This window comes from Loxodonta africana, chromosome 15, assembly GCF_030014295.1.
Source record: "Loxodonta africana isolate mLoxAfr1 chromosome 15, mLoxAfr1.hap2, whole genome shotgun sequence".
In the NCBI taxonomy this organism is placed as follows: domain Eukaryota; kingdom Metazoa; phylum Chordata; class Mammalia; order Proboscidea; family Elephantidae; genus Loxodonta; species Loxodonta africana.
The window spans coordinates 59,522,859-59,542,772 of record NC_087356.1 but is presented as its reverse complement, the minus strand read 5'-3'; the positions used below and the strand labels follow the sequence as shown (position 1 = coordinate 59,542,772).

At 51.2% G+C, this 19,914-nt stretch overlaps 1 protein-coding gene across 1 annotated transcript in view; it reads right to left on the bottom strand.

Moving 5' to 3' along the window:
- The window catches only part of KIRREL3 (kirre like nephrin family adhesion molecule 3), a 174,341-nt gene that overhangs the window by 46,922 nt on the left and 107,505 nt on the right, over nucleotides 1–19,914 (bottom strand). Inside the window, exon 6 of the mRNA XM_064268310.1 lies at nucleotides 79–236. Coding sequence (XP_064124380.1) covers nucleotides 79–236 — 158 coding nt within the window. The remainder of the gene's footprint in view (nucleotides 1–78; nucleotides 237–19,914) is intronic.

Below are 19,914 nucleotides of genomic sequence, written 5' to 3'. Positions count from 1 at the left end.
CCTCAGAAGGGGACAAGCCAGCCCCTCCTGTCTAGTGCTTCCCTCCAGACTCCCTCTCCTGCCAGGCCCAGTCCTCACCTTGGAGTAGGTGGCCCCGTTGATGACTTCTCCCTTCCGCAACCAGACGATGGAAGCTGCAGGCTTGGCGTTGTCCGCGTGGCAGGTGAGGTTGAGGGGGTCTCCCGCCCGCAGGCTGATCACCGGCCCCCCCAGGATGACGGGGTCATCGGGTGGTACTATGGGGAGAGGAACAGAGGTCAGGGCCCTGTGGCTCGGATTGCAGGTTGGGCCTGGTGAATTTATTTTATGGAGATGATGACGAACAAAAATTATCATCTTTTAACGAAACGTATAATTTCCTTGTAGTACTACAATAATGGCAGCAACAGCAATGATTGCTGACGTAACTATTATGTACTTATTTGTGGTGGACACTGCTCATCAGCGCCTGTTCCGCTCACAGTAACCGTGTGAGGGATGGGGCAGCCCTCATTAGCTGCACTTTACAGATTGGGAAAGCAAGACCGCTGCCTAGGTGATAGCTGGGGTTTCTGTTTTGTTTTTTTTTAAACAAAGCCCTGTCACATCTGTTGTCTTATCTAATCCTCCCGGCAATCTTGTGAGGTAAACACGATTATTATATCCCAATTATTCAGACCTGAAGCCGCACTTAGGAGGGTTAGTGACTTGCTCAAGGTCACACAGTGAATGACTGGCAGAGCCAGGTCCCGTGATATTTACACTACCATGCCAGGCCCCTTCCCGAATAATGAACAGGTGAAAGCAACCCCCTCGTGGCTGAGGCAGCTTTTCAGATGGGCTGTGTAGTCCTTGGAGCCCTGGGTGTGCAGCAGTCAAGCGCTTGGTTGCTAACCAAAAGGTTGGCAGTTCGAATCTACAGCTGCTCCTTGGAAACCGTATGGGGCAGTTCTACTCTGTCCTATAGGGTTGCTATGAGTTGGAATCTGCTCGACGGCAAGGGGTTTTTGTTTGGTGCAGTGCATGGCATTTCCTAAACTCTTGATTCTTTAAGAGCAACTTCACCCCCATTGTGTCCAGAGTCAGAGCCAATCTCTCCTACCCTGGCTCTTCCACTGCATTTTGTAGTGTGGTCCGTGACTTGTGACTCCTGCCAAGAGACTAGGGGGCCTAGGAGAGCACAGCAGGCCCCGCCCTCCAGCCTCACCCCTTAGAGGACAGCTCCCAGGACGTGTCTGGCTTTCCTCCCCTCCCTTGGGCACTTCCCTATCAACCTCTGTCCTTGTCCACTCTGGCTCCTCAGGACACACCCCCTCTACGCCTGGGCCAGAGCTAGAAGGCCCAGTGAGTGCCAATCCCCATTTTTCTATTTCCTCTGGAAAAAAACAACCCCAAGATGCGATCACTATCCCACCCAGGATCCTGGCCCAGGGAGGATGTTGGCCTCTTTGAGAAGGTCATCCAGCCCTGCCCAGCCCTCTTGGCTCTCAAGCCAGGCCTCCCCAGGAGGCCTGGGCCCTAGCAGATGGCGGTTAGGGCTGAGCCGCCAAGCCTGGAGGAGGCAGCCGGTGTGGGCCGGACCCTGAAGACAACCTCCCCCACCCAAGCCCACTGACTACCCAGTCATTAGCCCTTCCCTCTTCCTCTTCTCCAGCGTGGGCTGGGCGTGGCCACAGCAAAAAAGCTGGCTAATTAAGGCTTTCTGTAAATGGGTGGGCAGACTAGTTGCTAATGGGGGGAATTTCATCTCATTGCAACAGGCCAGGCTCCTTCCAGCAGGGAGAGCTGGGACTTGGGCAGAAGCCCTAATCTTTCAGAAAAGCCCGGGGCCCCTGTTCCCTTCTTTCTGTGGTGGCACTTTCTCCTTCCCTTACCAAGTGCCCAGGATGGAGGTGCTGATGGCTCAGTGAGCTTGCTGAGGGCCTGCAAAGCTGGAAAGTGCTTCTCAGACCTTGTTGTTGTTAGCTGCCATCGAGTTGACCCCTGACTCATGGTGACCCCATGCACAACTAAGTGAAATGTACTGCCTGGTCCTGTGCCACCCCCACGATCAGTTGCAGGCTGGACCTGTTGTGGTCCCATAGGGTTTTCATTGGCTGATTTTCAGAAGTAGAAAATTTCCAGGCCTTTCTTCCCAGTCCATCCTAGTCTGGATGCTCTGCGGAAACCTGTTCAGCATCATAGCCACATGCCAGCCTTCACTGACAGGCGGTGACTGCGCGTGAGGTGCATCGCTTGGGAATTGAACCTGGGTCTCCTGCGTGGAAGGCGAGAATTCTAGTGCTGAACCACCGCTGCTTCTGCTGGGAGCTTTAGGAGTGGAATAAATACCTAGCCCATTTTCATCTTTGCAGCCTCCCCTAAATGACCCAGACAATGAGCCAAGTGGCGTGATGTTGTAGGAAGTGCTCTAAATCAGGAGTATGAAGACCAGGGAAGTCATTTCTTCTCTGGGGTTTAGTTTCTTCAGGTGTAAAATGTGAAAGCAGAGGGAAGATCGTGGAGGTTACTCCAGCACTGACATTTGCTGGGTCTCCACCTTGAGATAGCCAGTGGAAGTAGGTTAGTGATTACCATGGGCTGGGAGGAGAGCGGGGAGTCATTGCTTAAGGGGTACAGTTTCTGTTTGGGGTGATGAAAAAGTTTTGGCAACAGTCAGTTGTAAAGGTTGCCTACCATTGTGAACATAATTAATGCCATTAAATGGTACACTTACAAATGGCAAATTTTATGCTATATGTGTATATTTTACCACACAGATCCTGTTGTCAGGTCCCACCCATGACCAGCTAAATCGGAGTCTCTGAAGGTGGACCCCAGGCATCAGGGGTCCTTAGCTCCCAGCTGGTTCGAATGTGTGACCAAGTTTGAGAACCAACCATCTCTGGCTTTTTGCTTAGGTGCATAGTGCAAACTGTTTGAGCTTGACTACCAGCCTAGAGGTTAGCAGTTAGAACCTACTCAGCAGTGCCACAGAAGAAAGGCCTGGCAACCTGCTTCCATAAAGATGACAGCCAAGAAAACCCTATGGAGCAGTTCTACGCTGTAACACATGGGTTTTTGGTTTTTATAGAGCCATATCCTACTCGGATCACAATGGGGAGACGGGGGAGGCCTTTCCAAAAACCAAACCCAGTGATGAATCAAGCCTTCCTTCTTGTTTCTCTGATGTGGTGTTTTTAGAATAGTGGGTTAGAGGAGCACAGATGAGGGGTGAGGAGGAGTGGGGCTGTGTTGTGCGAGTACTCAGGCGCAGCACGCACACACATTCACACACACAAACATCCACCCTCAGAATGGGCCCTGATTACATCTTCCCAAATAAGTGGTTATCATGCCGGTTATTCATGTAGCCATGCATTATTGATTGGCCTTCGCCTCATTACACACCAGATGGGGGCCTGAGGGGGTGCAGATGGGGGCTGGGGTGTGCGGTGGGTGGGGGTGGGTGAGGACGGGGGAAATTTGGGGGCCAGCAGACTGAATAGAAATCAACAGTCGCTCTCTGCAGCTGTAACTCAGATGGAAGGAGGGTATCTCATTACCTCTCCATTCAGACCTGGGCCCGGAGCTGGGGTGGCTGGGAGGGGAGAGAGTCCCGGCAGCTCGAGCCTGGAGATGCGTTATTCATACGTTCCCCTCTAGGACTGGTTATCCTGAACCACTGTAGAGTTTGATCTCCTAATTTTTAATCACAGGGAAGGTGGAAGCGTTAGTCTTTTGTGATTAATCCGGAGATAAAAATAGTTGATTGTTTTGGTGTTGTGCCTGCTGTCAGGGGAAAGACGTGTTAACTGTTGGGTGACTGGAGCTGGGGAAGACCAGCACTGGTAGGCGGCCTGGAGGCTGTCACCCAGCCTCAGACAAGGGCCAGCGTAGGGAGAGCCCAGGACAGGGTGGCTCCTCAGCATGTTGCTTCTGGAGGAATAACTCATTTGAACTGCTCCACTCGCTGCAGTTCCCCCCTGACATCATTCAGGATTTGGGCAGGCAGCTGGAGGTCTCCCTCCCTGCTCGGCCCCCCACCCCCGGCCCTGCAGAGCTGCTGCCTCTGAGCACCACTGTGCCTCCCAGAGGGGTGCAGTGTGGGGCACCCATTCCTCTCCCTGCGTGACGGTGAGATACCCTGTGGAATTCTCTGAGCTCTTCTGCCAAGGGCAAGGGGGTCTTGTGTGGAAAGGTGGGGCAGGGAGACACCACACAGTCAGATTCTGCAGGCAGGGAAACTGAGGTCAGAAAGGCAGGTGGATGGCCCAAAGTCAGCTAGTGAGCAAGGGCAAAGGAAGATGGGAATGGGCTTGGAAAGGGCATCCTGGCTCCAACCAGAGTACACAGTTTCATCTGCTGTTCTGTGTACCACGGTGTGTATACAAGAGATTCTGCCGCTAAAAATTGTATGGCAACCACTACCCAGCCCCACATCCATCTCTAAGGGGTGCTCCCACTGTCAGATGGCCTTGGACTTCTGGACTAGAGCATGCACTGGGGGTGACAATCTAACTGTCCTTTCTACAGGCATCAGCTGGACAGAGCACTCAGTGGGGTCAGGGAGGTGTGGGGTCAAAGAGGCTCTTCTTCCCATTCCTCTGTGCCCAGCGGCTATATGGCACTAAGCTCACTGGACTTGCTGGCCTTGGTTTGCCGGGTTGGCCAAGCTCACCTGAACAGCCTAGGAGAAGCCCCGTGGTGCCAGGGCACTGGTACACTGTGGGCTTTCCTCCAGGCTCACTCAAATTGTCCCCTGCCTGGCTGGGCTTCCAGGAATCCCTCAGGTGCTCAGTCAGCTCAGGTGGGCGGCCCAAGCCTTCTCCTTCTCCACAACAGATGGCTGATTGTGCATGTCTATGGACATTGGGCCAGTGGCTCGAACATGGAGGGTTATATCGCCCAGGGGCGGCTGGGGAGTTGTTAGGTCAGCTGGCCATCCTCCTGTCCCCAGGCTCATGGTAGAGGCACTCACAGCTGTGAGCCCTTTGGTGGGTGGGGCTGGGTCTGGCTCACTCATGTGCCATGCATCCTCCACAAAGCAGGTGGAAAAAAAAACAAACCTGTTGCCGTCAAAAGCAGGTGGAGCAGTCTATTAAAAGGTGAGTCCATTCCTGTCAACGATGGGCTCCAAACCCTCGGGGCTCCCTATTGTACCTACAAGTGCCAGCACCTATGGTCCTTGCCTGCCTCTTCCTCATCACTTTGTTCCACCCAACCCTCACCCGCTATGCCCTGGCCCACTGCCTTTCTGTCTTCAGAACATGCCAAGCCCATTCCTTGTGCAGGCCGCATGCCCTTGCTCTGTCTGGAGGGCTCTTTCTTGTCTCCTTGCGCTGCTGGCTTCTTCCCATCAGTGAGGGCTCAGTTTACATGTCAGTGAGGCCTTACCTGACCCTGTGTCTATATTGGCCCTCAATCACTCTCTTCTTACACCAACCCACTTCATTGTCCTCATCACGCCCATCTACTTCTCTCACCAGGTAGGAAGCTCCCTGACAACAAAGGCTTGTGTCTGTCTTGCTAGTTGCAGGATTGCTTGCCTGGGTCAGTGCTTGGCACGTAGTAGGTGCTCTGTAACTACTTGTGAAATAAATAAATCGTCCTGGGGAGTGTCGTCAAGGACATTTCTTCTGAGGCCAGCACTCTATTTTGTTGTCTGTGTGTGTCTGTGCGTGTGTAAGGTAGAGCCGCTGGGGGTGAGTGAGCACTGGGGCGGGCTGACAAAGGTCCCCCTGGCCCTTGCTGAGACAGCTGTGCAGAAGCTATCCATGGTGTGCCATTGGAGGGGGGCAGGGTGGTGCTTCCTGTTGTTCCTGGAGGGAGGGAAACTGGGCTGGGGTGGTCCTCAGCCAGTGTTCTTGGAAGCACCATCCTCTTGGTGCGGAGGGACCCCAGCCCGATTTGTCAGGGTCACAGACTGTGGGAAGGCTGCAGTTAAGGTGATGACAGACCAGAGATGTGAGGCTGGGTGAGTAGGAGGAGGCTAGCCACTGGCAGTCTGCTTTTCAGCCTCAGCGTTCAGCCCCAGGCCCCAGGGAGTCTGGGAAAGGGTGGGTGTGGCTGTGTTGTCTGGGAGTACAGAGCAGACTGGCAGGAGGAAGCCTAGGCCTTGGGCCCATCCTAAGCATTGCCTAACACCTCCACAGTCTTCCTTATCATAATGTTCCCAGCTTCAGGCCTTCCCTGCCAGCGTCCCTCCTCCCCTCCACTCCTTCCCTCCCTCCCTCTTTCCCTCAGCCTTCTCCACGTCCTAAACAGAGAACACTGTGGCTGCGTACACGGACACAAACGCTTGTGCACTACCTCAGACCCCTGAATCAGAACCTGACTTTTACAAAGGCCCCACACGGTTCCCATGCACATTCAAGTTTGAACAGCATTGCTCTAGAGCGCTCAGGAATTACAAACTGGTGAGCACTGTGAAGGAAAGGTACACAGAGCAACGAGAGCCATGGGTAGCCCTTTGTCCCTTTACTGGCTCCACGCTCCTGCCTGGATTAGGTTAGAGGAAGGCACAGCGCTCACTACACACTGGGTCTGAAGTTAGAGGAGCTGGTTTCATAAGAGGTCTTTCTTTAGCTTGGAACGGTGGCGTTCTCTTTCCCCTTCTCCTCCTGGCTCACTTTTACTCAGCCTTTGCGATTGCACCAAGGGGACACCCTCTCCTAAAGGTCTTTCCAGAATCCCCCAGTTGAGCCAAGTGACTTTGATCATATAGCATCCTGGGCATCCTTCTAACACATTCTTTGGAAATTATCTGTCTTTCCCATCGACTGTAATCCCGTCCATCTTGGTTTCCATCACCTGGCATAGTGCCTGGCACACAGGGCACATTCCATCCAGGTGTGCTGAGCTGAACTTGGCTTGAGTCCCTCGCTTTATGACCTGTATGATTGTGGACAAGTCATATAACCTGATGGCCTTAGCCCTCTTCTCTGGGAAGTCGGAAAATGAAGGTACCTATTTGGAAAGTCATTATGAGGCTTATCTTCATGACAGAAAGAACTTGGATAGAGCTTTGTAAAGGGCTAGTAAATGTTGGTTATTATGTCTGATTTTTAAGAAGACTAGTATTTAGCTTTGTTGCAATGTGAAAGGCACTCCTGTTTTATTCTCAGCGTCCTATGAAGCAGGTACCACTAGGATATCCACGTATAAGTGAGGACAGAGATGACAAATCACTTGCCTAAAATCACACAGCTGGTAAATGGTGGGGTTGGGATTTAGACCCAGGTTTGGAGCCCTGGTGGCGCAGTGGTTTAGAGCTTGGCTGCTAACCAAAAGGTCAGCGGTCTGAATCTACCAGGTGCTCCTTGGAAACCCTATGGGGCAGTTCTACTCTGTCCTGTAGGGTCACTATGAGTGGGAACTGACTTGATGGCATGCAACAACAACAACAACAACAACAACATGTTTGCCTTGGAGTCCCTGGGCGGTACAACAGTTAAGAAGCCAGGCTACTAACCAGAAGGTTGGCAGTTAGAGCCCACTCACAGGTACCTTGGAAGAAAGGCCTGGTGATCTACTTCCAAAAAATCAGTCACTGAAAACCCCGTGGAGCACAGTTCTACTCTGGCACACATGGGATCTCTGTCGACTTGAGGACAGCTAGGTGAGTAGTTTATGTTTAGGCAGCCGTTCTTTACCACCACCCTGTAATATGCTCCGTCAGGGCCGGAACACCTGTCAGGGCCGCCCCCGCGCCTCAGCAGCCCTTCAGAGCCCTTTCCCTGCTGTCTCAACCCCATCACACAGTCCTCACACCAGGCCAGGGCACTCGGCCCCACACTCCACTCCTGGCTTTCAGAGGGCTCCCGGAAGCACGGCCTGGCTCACAGCTGGTGCTTGAGAGATGTCTGCTAAGGGAGTTTGCCATGACTTTGCGGTCCAGACCCACTCGCTGCTCAGTTTATTTCACAGGTTACTGCTGCCCTGTTGGAAACCCTGGTGGCGTAGTGGTTAAGTGCTATGGCTGCTAACCAAAGGGTCAGCAGTTCGAATCCCCCAGGTGCTCCTTGGAAACTCTGTGGGGCAGTTCTACTCTGTCCCGTAGGGTAGCTATGAGTATGAGTCGGAATCGACTCGACAGCACTGGGTTTTGGGTTTGGCTGCCCTGTTCTCAGTTTCTGAGCCACGGTCGTCCCAGCCTCCAGTTTCCTCACGTACATCCAAGCACCACCTAATGGCCAGCGTGCTTCATCGCAGAATGTTTAGACTTAGAGGAGGGGTGACCCCGTTTTTAAGGATCAGCTTCCCAGTGGTACCTCAATGTTCATTCAGAGAATTTATTTTGAGCACCTACTATGTGCCAGAGCCTGCCCTAGTGGAGTTTACATTCTAGTGAGAGAGAAAGGCAACAAATACATAATTTTGCATATTGAGAAGTACTATGAAGAAAATAAAACTGGTTGGGGGACATCCTAAATTGGCCTCCGTGATCCTCTCTTGGTTTTTTCCCTTCCTCTCTGTCTTCTTTGTGGGCTCTTCTTCCCACCCCTTAAATGTTGGCCTTCCCTAGGATTTCCTCTTGCCTGGCACGTCCTATTCCACACATTATCCATGGAAAAGCTCAATCGCTTCCTGTGGACTCAACTAACATCTTTGTGCTGATAAATCCCACCTACGTATCTCAGGCCCCAACCTCTTCATTGAGCTCCTGAGTCAGGATCCACAGCTCAGCAAGTCCAACGCCAACCTACCCCCTGTCTTGCTAGGCCTGCTTCTCCCACAACCTCCATTTTGGTGAATGGGACCACCATCCAATTACTCAAGCCAGAAATTTGGGTGCCTCTCTGCATTCTGCTCTCATTCATCTTGTGTAGTTTATCATCCTGATTATTCCCTGAGAATAATCAGTTTGTGCTCGACTGGTAACCTAAAGGTTGGTGGTTCTAACCCACCTAGCGGCTCTGCAGAAGAAAAGGCCTGTTGATCTGCTTCTGTTAAGATTACAGTTCTACTCCGTAACCAATGAGATCGCCATGTGTTGGACTCAACTTGATGGCAACTAACAACAACATAATTCTCTAATATGCCTCAAATTTCTCTCTCTTTTTCCATTTCCATCAGTCTTCCAGGTTCAGACCCACATCATTTCTTGCTTTGATTATAATCCCTAGTCCCCCTCGCCTCCCTCCCCTCCCCATCCTCCATAGTGTCCCAGATTGATCTTTACAAAATAAAAATCTGACCATTCATTCGTTCACCATTTGCTGAACATCTAACATTCCTTCGTTAAAATTGTGCAAAGTTCCCCTGCTGCCTTCCAGATAAAGTCTGAACTTCTTGGCCCCTGCCAACCTCTCCAGCCTCATTTTCATCACTTCTTACTTCAAATTTTTCTCATGGGTATGAACCACCTACAATTCTTAGAATAAGCCGCTTTTCTCCAATTTCGCCTTTCCCTTTGCTTGGCTAACTTGAAGGTCAGGTAAGCTGGGTTCAAATCCCAGGGCCTACATTTACTAGTTTGTGGCCATGGGCAAGTTGCTTAACCTCTCTTTGCCTCAGTTTCCTCATCTGTAAAATAACCTGTTGCCACTGAGTCAATTCTGACTGATAGTGACCCATAGGACAGAGTAGAACTGCCCCATAGTGTTTCCAAGGAATAGCTGGTAGACCTGAACTGCTGACCTTTCGGTTAGTAGCCAAGTCTTAATCACTATGCCACCAGGGCTCCATCTGTAAAATAGGGACTATAATAATAAAACCAGATTCATGGTATAGTTGTGAGAAACAAGGAGATGCAATGTGTGGAAATGTTTTACAGAGTCCAGTGTTGTATGGCTGTGGTGTGTCGTCATTAGTTCTTTGAGCTGACTGGGCTCATCCCCTGTAAAGGTGACGACGGCAGTGTGGCTGGGGCTTAGAAGTCTGGTGCCCTGTCGCCCTGGAGAGGCAGAGGTCTCTCCCTTCTTCCCCTGCCCTGTCCCCACCAGGTGCTGGATGAAGGCCCTGGTCCACGCCCCCCCAGAACTGACCCCATCCTGCCCTCCCTGGCCTGGCTTCCTTCCCTTCTCTCCAATCCCCTACTTCCTGTGACAGGAGAGTGAGCCCATTGACTGCTGGTGGTCTGCCAGCTGATACCCCGTGGAGTAGGGACAAGCCGTCTCAGCTCAGACCAGTTCTCTGTAACATGCAGGGTCACCATGAGTCGTAATTGCCTCAATGGCAACAGGTTTGGTTTTGGTTTAGTATTATTTTTTGTTCAGTAAGTAATTCCACATGGAAGTAGGGACCAGCATATTGTATGCTGAGTGGCTTGTTTCAATTCCTTGTTCTGTTACTGACTTTGCTTGCCCCAGCCTCAGTCTTCCTAGATGCAGGGGTCAGCACCTTGCCTCAAAGCCCTACAACACCATCACAGTGGGATGAAGGAAACTCATCGCCGATGAGTCAATTCTGACTCAGAGCAGCCCTACAGGACAGAGTAGAACTGCCCACTAGGGTTTCCAAGGAGTGATTGGTGGATTTGAACTGCTGACCTGTTGGTTAACCACTGTAGCTCTTACTCACTGCTCCACCAGGGCTCTGAGGTGAAGAAGGTAGCAGGTAAAAAGTCTCCAGGGGCTACGGAGATGCCTTCAGGCAGGAGGCCCTCCAGGGAAGAGGAGGCTGGGGAGGGTGGGTAAGGCAAGGGAGACAGAGGCTGTCAGGGACAAAGTCAAACAAAGTCACTAGTTTCCCCCTCAAATTAGGGAGGGTAAGCAGCATTATCCTGTTTATTTCCGATTAAGCCCTGAAAGAGGGCTGAGCCATCTCATCAGTGAGGAGCTGTTTGTGAGATGGACTTTTCACCAGAGCTGAGAAGACAAATAGATCACAGGGTGGATACAGAGCAGAGGGGCAAGAGAGCCAAGGGAAGGGGAAGGCAGCAGTCACCTCCCTGCAAACAGACCCGTGTGTGTGTGTGTGTGTGTGTGCGCTATGGGTATCTGGGTGTGTATCTGTGTGTGTGGTGTGTGTGTGTGTCTCTGGGTGTGTATCTGTATATGATGTGTGGTGTGTGTGTCTGTGTGCTATGGGTATCTAGGTGTGTATCTGTGTGTGTGGTGTGTGTGTCTCTGGGTGTGTATCTGCATGTGATCTGTGGTGCGTGTGTCTGTGTGTGTGCTGTGGGCCTCTGGGTGTGTATCTGTCTGTGGAGTGATTTGTGGTATGTGTGTATGCGTGTGTGTGCTGTGTGTATTTATGTGTGTCTGCATAACTGTATGTGGTGTTTGTGTGTGATCCATGTTTACTGTGTGTGGTATATTGTGTGGTGTGTGTAGTGTGTGTGTATATTGTGTGGTGTGTGTTGGTGTGTGTGTACCTGTGTGTCTGGTATATTGTGTAGTGTATGTACCTGTGTGTATGTGCATGTGGTGTCTGTACGTGCACGCACGCATGTTCTGGGTGGCTGTTGGGTGGTGTGGGTGACGTGTGTGGAGAGCAAGTGTGGGGGCTTGAGGTAGCCCCTTTGGTCACCAGAGGAGAAAACAGCAGGTAAAGCGTGAAGGGTGACAGTAACTAAGAGGAAAAACATGGAGTAGGGTGAGCGTGTGGGATTGGAGAGGGGAAGGAAAGAGTAGGGGTGGGCAGGCAGGGAGGAAGAGGAAGAGAAGCCCAGGGTGCTTGTGGGCGGCCCCCTTGGACCACCTGGGAGGTGAGTTCTAACTGCACTCCATCGTCCTGCTGAGGAGGTATTCCCACCTTTCTCCACCTCAGCACCTGCTGAGATGTGAGAGCCTCCTCAGGTGTGTTGTCAGACTAACGAGTATGTCGTGCCACCTCCTAGCAGTTGGGGTATGCTATGGATTGGATTGTGTCCCCCCAAAATGTGTGTCAACTTGGCTAGACCATGATTCCCAGTATTGTGTGGTTGTCCTCCATTTTGTGATCTGATGTCGTTATCATATGTATTATAAATCCTAACCTCTATGACGTTAATGAGGCAGGATTTGAGGCAGTTACATTAATGAGGCAGGACTCAATCAACAGGATTATGTCGTATCTTGAGTCAATCTCTTTTGAGATATAAAAGAGAAAAATGAGCAGAGAGGAGGGGAACCTCATTACCACCAAGCAAGAAGAGTCAGGAGTGGATTGCGTCCTTTGGACCTGGGGTCCCTGAGGTGAGAAGCTCCTAGACCCAGGGGAAGATGGATGACAAGGATCTTCCCTCAGAGCCGACAGAGAGAAAGAGAGCCTTCCCCTGGTACTGGTGCCCTGAATTTGGACTTCTAGCCTCTTAAACTGTGAGAGAATAAACTTCTGTTTGTTAAAGCCATCCACTTGTGGTACTTCTCTTACAGCAGTACCAGATGACTAAGACAGGGTACAACGTGGTTGGGTCTGAGGGAGAAGTTCATCACAGCGGCATCTGCTGCCCTTTACATTGTTTAAGCCTTGCGGTTATGTCATATGGTGGGCCCTCTTATTACCCTCATTTTACAGATGAGGAAACTGAGGTGTAGGATGGCTAACTCATTTGTGGCAAGTCATACAACTACAAGTGGGGGGTCAAGCCTCCAGCTCAGGCCCACAGGACTCAAGTGCCTGCCTTAGCCACGGTGCACACTACCGCACGCCATCAAGAGGGCCTGTCAGCCCATGCTGGAAACTTAAGCAGTGTCAAGGCACCCAGCCTGACCAGCACAAGGCCAGGCAGGGACTCGAGAGTGTTGCAGTGGGTCCCATTAACAGAAAGCAGAACTGATAAGATGGGTTTTGCTATGAGTTCCCGTTTGGCAAATAACAACCTTCTTGACAAGTTCTATGGCTTTCAGGGAGGATGAAAACTGCGCTGGGTTGAAAATGTCTCCTACCCACACTCAGGGACCTCAAAATCTCTACAGAAATCCCAGGGTATCAGAAAGTGGTCACCTCACCTCCAGACCCTTCCAAAACAAAAAACCAAACCCAGTGCCGTCGAGTCGATTCCGACTCATAGTGACCTGTAGGGCAGAGTAGAACTGCCCCATAGGGTTTCCAAGGGACGCCTGGCAGATTTGAACTGCCAACCTTTTGGTTAGCAGCTGTAGCACTTAACCACTATGCCACCAGGGTTTCCTAGACCCTTCAGGGATCTAGAAAATAAACCTGAGCAATCCTAATAGCTGACTTTTAAAATGAGAGATTAGGAACACTGCTTTCTGCATTGTAAAATCATGCGTTAGTGCCATATCGTAGTTGGTTAAAGGAAAGGAGGGAGGACAGGGAGAGCTGACAGTGAGGGAGGAGGGAGAGAAATAAATGCAGGGAGTGGACACGTGGGGAAGCCAGGCCATGCGGAAAAGAGCTCAGCAAGGTGAAGCTCCTACTCAGGGACAAGGCAGACATGAGGAGAGAGCAGAAATGCAGAGAGAAAACACACTGCCCCTTGTAACAGACAGCGAGCTAAGTGGCAGCGTGCCAAGCAGGGAAAAAAAGCAAAAATACTTTCTTGAGGCTTCTTGCCACAAAAATTCATTTCCGAGAATCCCAGAAAACTACTAAAATGTACCTTTCAACTTTATGCAAATGCACCAAGTCCACTATTTGCCAGAATCCTAAGAGGAAAAATTCAATTTTTTTTTTTTTCCTGACCTGAGCCTTTTGAGAGAGTGCAAGCCTCTACCCTGGAAAAAGGGAAACACTTCTAGCATTTATTATAAAACGTGTTTTAATTCACACCTGTGGTTTAGCATCATAGATAATTTTGACATCCCACATTGTCCTCATTTTTCACAGAGACCACATTTCTCCTTGGAAACTGGTGAACATTGCATTTCATTTTCTATAGAAAGGGTGCATTTTATAGACAAATATTCCCGCTTCAAAATCTTTTAGGATGCTGCACCGGAGGATGTAGAAAGGCTGTTGCCTCTTTGCAATCACAGGGGATCGCTCAAAGAGATCAAGCCATGCCCAGCCTGTGGGGGGCTTGGGTTGGGGGCTCTCGCAGGTCGAGGTTGTGACAGCAGACTCCTAGCCAGAGGTCTAGGGAAGTTCAGTGGGGTGCATTCTCAGGAAAAACCCCTGACAGGGACAAGTCGAGCTGTGATGCCGGCATCACAAAGGTCTCGCCAGATCTCACAGGGAGCTCTGAAGCTGGCATGGCCCTTAAATGTCTCATTCTGGGGCAGAGGCCTTGGCCTTCATAGCCTGTCTGGACGAGTCGGCTCCAACTCACAGTGACCCCATATACAACAGAATGAAACATTGCCTGGTCCTATGCCGTCTTCATAACTGTTGCTATGCTCAAGACTGTTGTTGCAGCCACTGTGTATTCTGAGTGCCTTCCAACCCAGAGGGGTTCATCTTCCAGCACTGTATTGGGCAATGTTCTATTGTGATACGTAGGGTTTTCACTGGCTATTTTTCAGAAGTAGATGGCCAGGCCTTTCTTTCTAGTCTGTCTTAGTCTGGAAGTTCCACTGAAATATGTCCGCCATGGGTAACCCTGATGGTATTTGAGATACCAGTGGCCTAGCTTCCAGCATCACAGTAATACTTAAACCGGACAATGAAAAAGGAAGACAGAAGAATTGATGCGTTTGAACTGTGGTGTTGGCAAAGAATACTGAATATACAGTGGACTGCCAGAAGAATGAACAAATCAGTCTTAGAAGAAATACAACCAGGGTGTTCCTTAGAAGTGAGGATGGCGAGGCTTTGGCTCACTTTGGATATGTCATCAGAAAAAACCAATTCCTAGAAAAGGACAACGTGTTTGGTGAAGGGTCAGTGAAGACGACGGAAGCTCTCCATGAGATGGACTGACACAATAGCCACAACAAGGGCTCAGAAATACCAACGATCACGAAGGTCGCCCAGGACTGAGCAATGTCTCACTCTGTTATACATAAGGTCGCCATGAATCTGAGCCGACTCGATGGCAACGAACAACAACAACTTGTAAATGGTAATGACCATGGATAACCTAATCAGACCTTCTGGGAATGCCATGCAGGGCAGATAAGCTATGTCAGGTGCGAGAAGCTGAATACAGTATAGACGACCGGCCTGGGATGGAGGAGGATGCTCCCGGACATCCCTACCATGTACACTAACTTTCCACTTAGAAGGAGATTTCGGATTCAACAAAGGTAATTACCAGCCTGCTTGGTTTCAGCCACTGTGCCAGGTTCTCTCCCATAGTTACCCCAGTGGATTCCTCCACAACCCTGTGAGGTAGGCTAAGAGGGGCAGGGATGGTCACTTCCCTTCTAGTGATGAGGAATAGGAGCTAGTGTCTAAGGACACAGAGCTTTCAGTGGATGAATGAGGGAAATAATCACACCTTGTTGGCTGCAAGCCTAGGGTTCTCTCCACTTGATTACTCCCCAACAGAGCTGAGCAGCCTAGGGCAGTGTGAGGGCTCAGAGGACCCATGCCACAGGGGGAAGGGGAGAGGCCCCTGATCTGGGCGGTGGCCTCACGGGCAAACCACCCTCCCGGCCCTGATTCTGACCCAAAGACCTTGGGCTTTGCCCCTCTTGGGTCTCTTTCCAGTCTGCGCTCCACACGCTCCCATTCTCTCTGACACCCTGGGGCCCCAGCTGACCCCTTCCACCCTTTGGGAAAGGCAGATCCTGATGGGATTCTTAGCTTTGCTGTTTTCCTCCAGAATGAGAAATTGCGCTCACTAACGTCTACCCCCTGTTAGTTTGTCACACTGTGGTGGCTGGCGTGTTGCTGTGATGCTGGAAGCTCTGCTACCCTTATTTCAAATACCAGCAGGGTCACCCATGATGGACAGGTTTCAGGGAAACTTCCAGACTAAGACAGACTAGAAAGAAAGGCCTGGTGATCTACTTCCTACTTAGTCAATGCAAACCCTGTGGATCAGAACAGAATGTTGTCCGACTTGCTTGCTTTGGACACATCAAGAGGGATCAATTGCTGGAGGAAGGCATCATGTTTGGTGAAGCAGAGGGCCAGTGAGCATGAGGGAGGCCCTCGTTGAGAGGGACTGGCACAGTAGCCGCAACAACGGACTTGAACATGCTAGTGATCAGGACCGGACATTTCATCCCATTGCACATAAGGTCGCAATGAGTTGAAGTCAACTTGATGGCATCTATCTGCCTATCTGTCTGTCTACCTACCTACCTACCTACGTATCTATCTAGTGTCCAATCTGGACCTCAGTCAGAAGATAAGTCCTTTTTCATCCCAAGTCTGAGGGGCTGATTATTTGCATCAGTGCAGGGTGTTTCCTTCCCCTCTCCTTCAGCCTGCTGGTCCTCTTGCTGGCCATGGGGAGGCTAGTCCTTATGGGGGAGTGTGGAGCAGGGTGGGCCCTCACCATTCCCCTGCCCCTTGGGCCTCTGGAAGCAAGTGCCAGGGAGCAAGAGTTGGAGTAAGGGGGTGGGCAGTGGGACAGGAGATGGAGGAGCTGGGGCCAGGAGCGGGTGGTATAAACCAAATGTGTAGCTGTAGATACATGCTTCATGAGCTAAGCCAAACCCAGTTGCCAACGAGTCAACTCTGACTCATGGTGACACCATGTGTATCAGAGTAGAACTGTGAGCCACAGGGTTTTCAGCGGCCTTTTTTCCAGGATGCCTTTGGGTAGACTCAAACCTCCAATCTTTTGGTTAGCAGCTGAGTGTGTTAACCCTTTGCACCACCTGGGACTCCTTTCATGAGCTAGGTCTCCCACTACTGCCCCTCATAGTCCAAGCCTCATGTTGGCCTCTGCTGGCCTCTCCCTGCTCCCATCTGCTCCCCTAGAGCTTCCAGAAGAACCCTCTGAAATGAGAATCCAACTATGTCGCTCCTCTGCTTCTGGTGTTTGAGGCTCCGCAGGATCTGGACCCAGTCTGCCTTTCCAGCCTCATCCCCATCGCCACCACCAGCCCCAAGGGACTCTTGTCCGCAGGCCACAGCCATGCAGCCCCAGGCGGTGGACCCTTTGCCTGTGCTGCTAGTTCTTCCTGGGATGCCCTTCCCCTCTTTTTCTGACTGTGAACGCTCACTCGGTTGTCAGGTTTTGCCCAAAGGCTTCCTCTGACCCCGACTAGACTGAGAACAAGCACCTAGGGGCAGGGACCAGTCTTGTTCACATGTGTGTTCAGAGCCCAGCACAGTGACTCAGCCAATGCTGTGGAATTGAGTCAGATGGGAGACTCCCCCTTCTCCTGCAGTTGGCTTTGAGTTGATTCTGACTCATGGTGACCACATGTGTGTCAGAGTAGAACTATGCTCCATAGGGTTTTCAGTGGATGGTTTTTTGGAAGGAGATTGCCAGGCCTTTCTTCTGAGGTGCCTCTGGGAGGACTGGAACCCCCAACTTTTCAGTTAGCAGCTGAGCACATTAACCATTTGTACCACCCAGGGACTCCCTGCAGAGTAAGGTATATCAGAGTCACAGTGGCTGGATGGGGTGCTGAGCTCAAATGCAGCTTCTGGAGGGGAGCAGCCATGCCATGTTCCTCCTTGTCTCTCTCTCCCTGGCTCAGGGCTTACACTGCCCCAGGCTGCCCAGCCGCCGATGTGGAGTAATGAAATGGAAAAACCCTAGGCTTGAAGGTGCCCGACAGATGAACATTGAATAAATGAGTGAAGGGTGCGAAGAAATTGCTATGTAAAGGGGGACTTGGGGAGGAAGAACAAAGCTTCCAGATGGGTAGGGGAGGCGTAGAAAAAACTAATATGTATTGAAGACCTATTGGGTTCCTGAAAGGTTCTTTTGGCCCTATTGGCACTCTAGGCTTCATTCACTGGCCAATTTTGGGAGATGCTGGGATTTGGGGTCCACGAGGGCATTGCTGGTTCTGAGATGGCTGCAAGCATTTGGGTCACTGTTGAGGTTGGGACTCAGGGCAGCTGTGTCCCTTGATTTTTCTGAGACTTTGGACAAGTCCTTTGCCCTCTGTGCTCCTCACTCTACCTTCAGCTACCCATTCCCCCTGGACCCACGAGCTAAGTCTAGGGACTCTTGCATCCCTAATCACCTCCTCCTTTCCACGGTCTCCCCTCCAAAGCACCCCCTTTCCCTCTGATTAGCAATTGACTTACTGTGGAAACTGTTCAATGCACAATGCATGCTCCATAAAAACAGGACAGCGCCGAGTTGCTGTGGGTGCCCTGGGATTAGCCTGAGCCAGAATATATGGGTTTCAGCTCAGATATACATTACCGTCACTGCTCATGAGTCCGGGGGGTGTCAGCGCTGTAAATATTGGTCAAAATGAAAGCCTGTCACTCGGGAACGGCCCATCAGCTGCTCTGAGGGTTGGATGCGGTGAGGTGTGCAGCCTTGTTTTGAGATGAAATGTATTGAATGTGCCTTAAAGTCCAGTCTGCTCCCTGGGATGGGCATTACTGCTAGCGGCCAGAGGTATGGCTAACCCAAATCTGGGATATAACTGAAGGTATTATTTGCATGGAAACCCTGGTGGTGTAGTGGTTAAGTAATATGGCTGCTAACCAAGAGGTCGGCAGTTCAAATCTGCCAGGCGCTCCTTGGAAACTCTGTGGGGCAGTTCTACTCTGTCCTATAGGGTCGCCATGAGTCAGAATCGACTTGACGGCAGTGGGCTTATTATTTGGACTAGACCCTGGAATGCATATGTGTGTGTGTGTGTGTGTGTTTGTGTGTGTGTGTGTGTGGTGGAGGGGCAGCAGGGCAGCTTTGCTTTTCTTATTATGTTTATTTTAGACTCCTGTTAGGGTTGGTTTGCATTCACTGGACACATCCATTGGGGAGGAAAGTGGGTGCACCTTCCTGGAGCATGAAGCATTCATCAGCCTGGGGTTGTTCAGGAGGTGGGTTGTTGGACACACACTGTCCAGGCCTGTGTTCCCCAGGTGCTCAGAATTCCTGGGGGCTAATACTGTCCCCATGAATATGTCACTGGGCTAGGGATGCAGAGCTGTGTTTAGAGCCCGCCCTGGGATTGAATCCTGGCCCCACCACTTACTAGCCGTGTGACCTTAAAAAAAAATGAGTTAATTATCACTCTGAGCCTGTTTCTCCATCTTAAAATGAGAAGAATCATTTATAACGACTCGACGGCAACAGGTTTTACTCTGAAGGGTAACCGATGCTATGAGATGACGATTGTAAAACCCTAGAATGACAACGACACAAAACAGTTGCTGTTGCGTGGATTCCGACTCATGGCGACCCCATGTGTGTCACAGTAGAACTATGTTTCATAGAGCTTTCGATGGCTGATTTTTCAGAAGCAGATGGACAGAACTTTTCTTCTGAGGAAGCTCTGGGTGGACTCCAACTGCCAACCTTTGAGTTAGCAGCCGGGCGCCTTAAACATTTGCACCACCAGGGACCCCACCCCTGGAACAGGGCTCAGTTAATGCTCATTTCCTTCCTTCTCTGTCTTCCCTCCTTGTCTCCCAAGGACTGCTCTGCCTGCCCCACCTCCCGCCAGTTAGTGGTCTGAGGCTGCAGGAGGCCAAGCACAGCCAGGAGTCATCCTGGGGGGCACTTATGCTCGTAGAGAAGCAGGGTGGTGGTGCACAAAGGCTGAAGAGGCTCAGGTCCCAGCACCAAGTGGGAGCTTGCAGAGAGGACTAGAGGCTGGTGTCCCTCGAACAAGGGGGGTCGGGCTTTGTCTGGGCTTTGCGTCCACTCAGTGGTGGACGGGGTCCTGAGTGGCAAGAAGGGAGGACTTCAGATAATCCTGAAATTGGAGCCCCAGAGACAGGGTCACCTCTTTCTGGCTGTGTGAGCTCGGGTAGCAACTTCCCTTCTCAGGGTCTCAGTGCCTCTGTCTGTGAATGGACACAGTGGTTAGTTCTGCTGGAGGGTCATGATGGTCAATGAAGAGCATGTTGCCGAGCACCTAGCTTTGCTTGTCAAACCAAACACGAGGGCTGAGGAGGTAGCTGTGCTGCCTGAGTGGGTGGAGCACTGTAGGATGGGTAGGGTGCTTTTTCAGCTCTCCCATTGCCCTAGGGGAAAGAGAGCCACCCCTCTTCCTGCAGGGCTGGCTGAGAGCCAGTCCAAGGCCATAC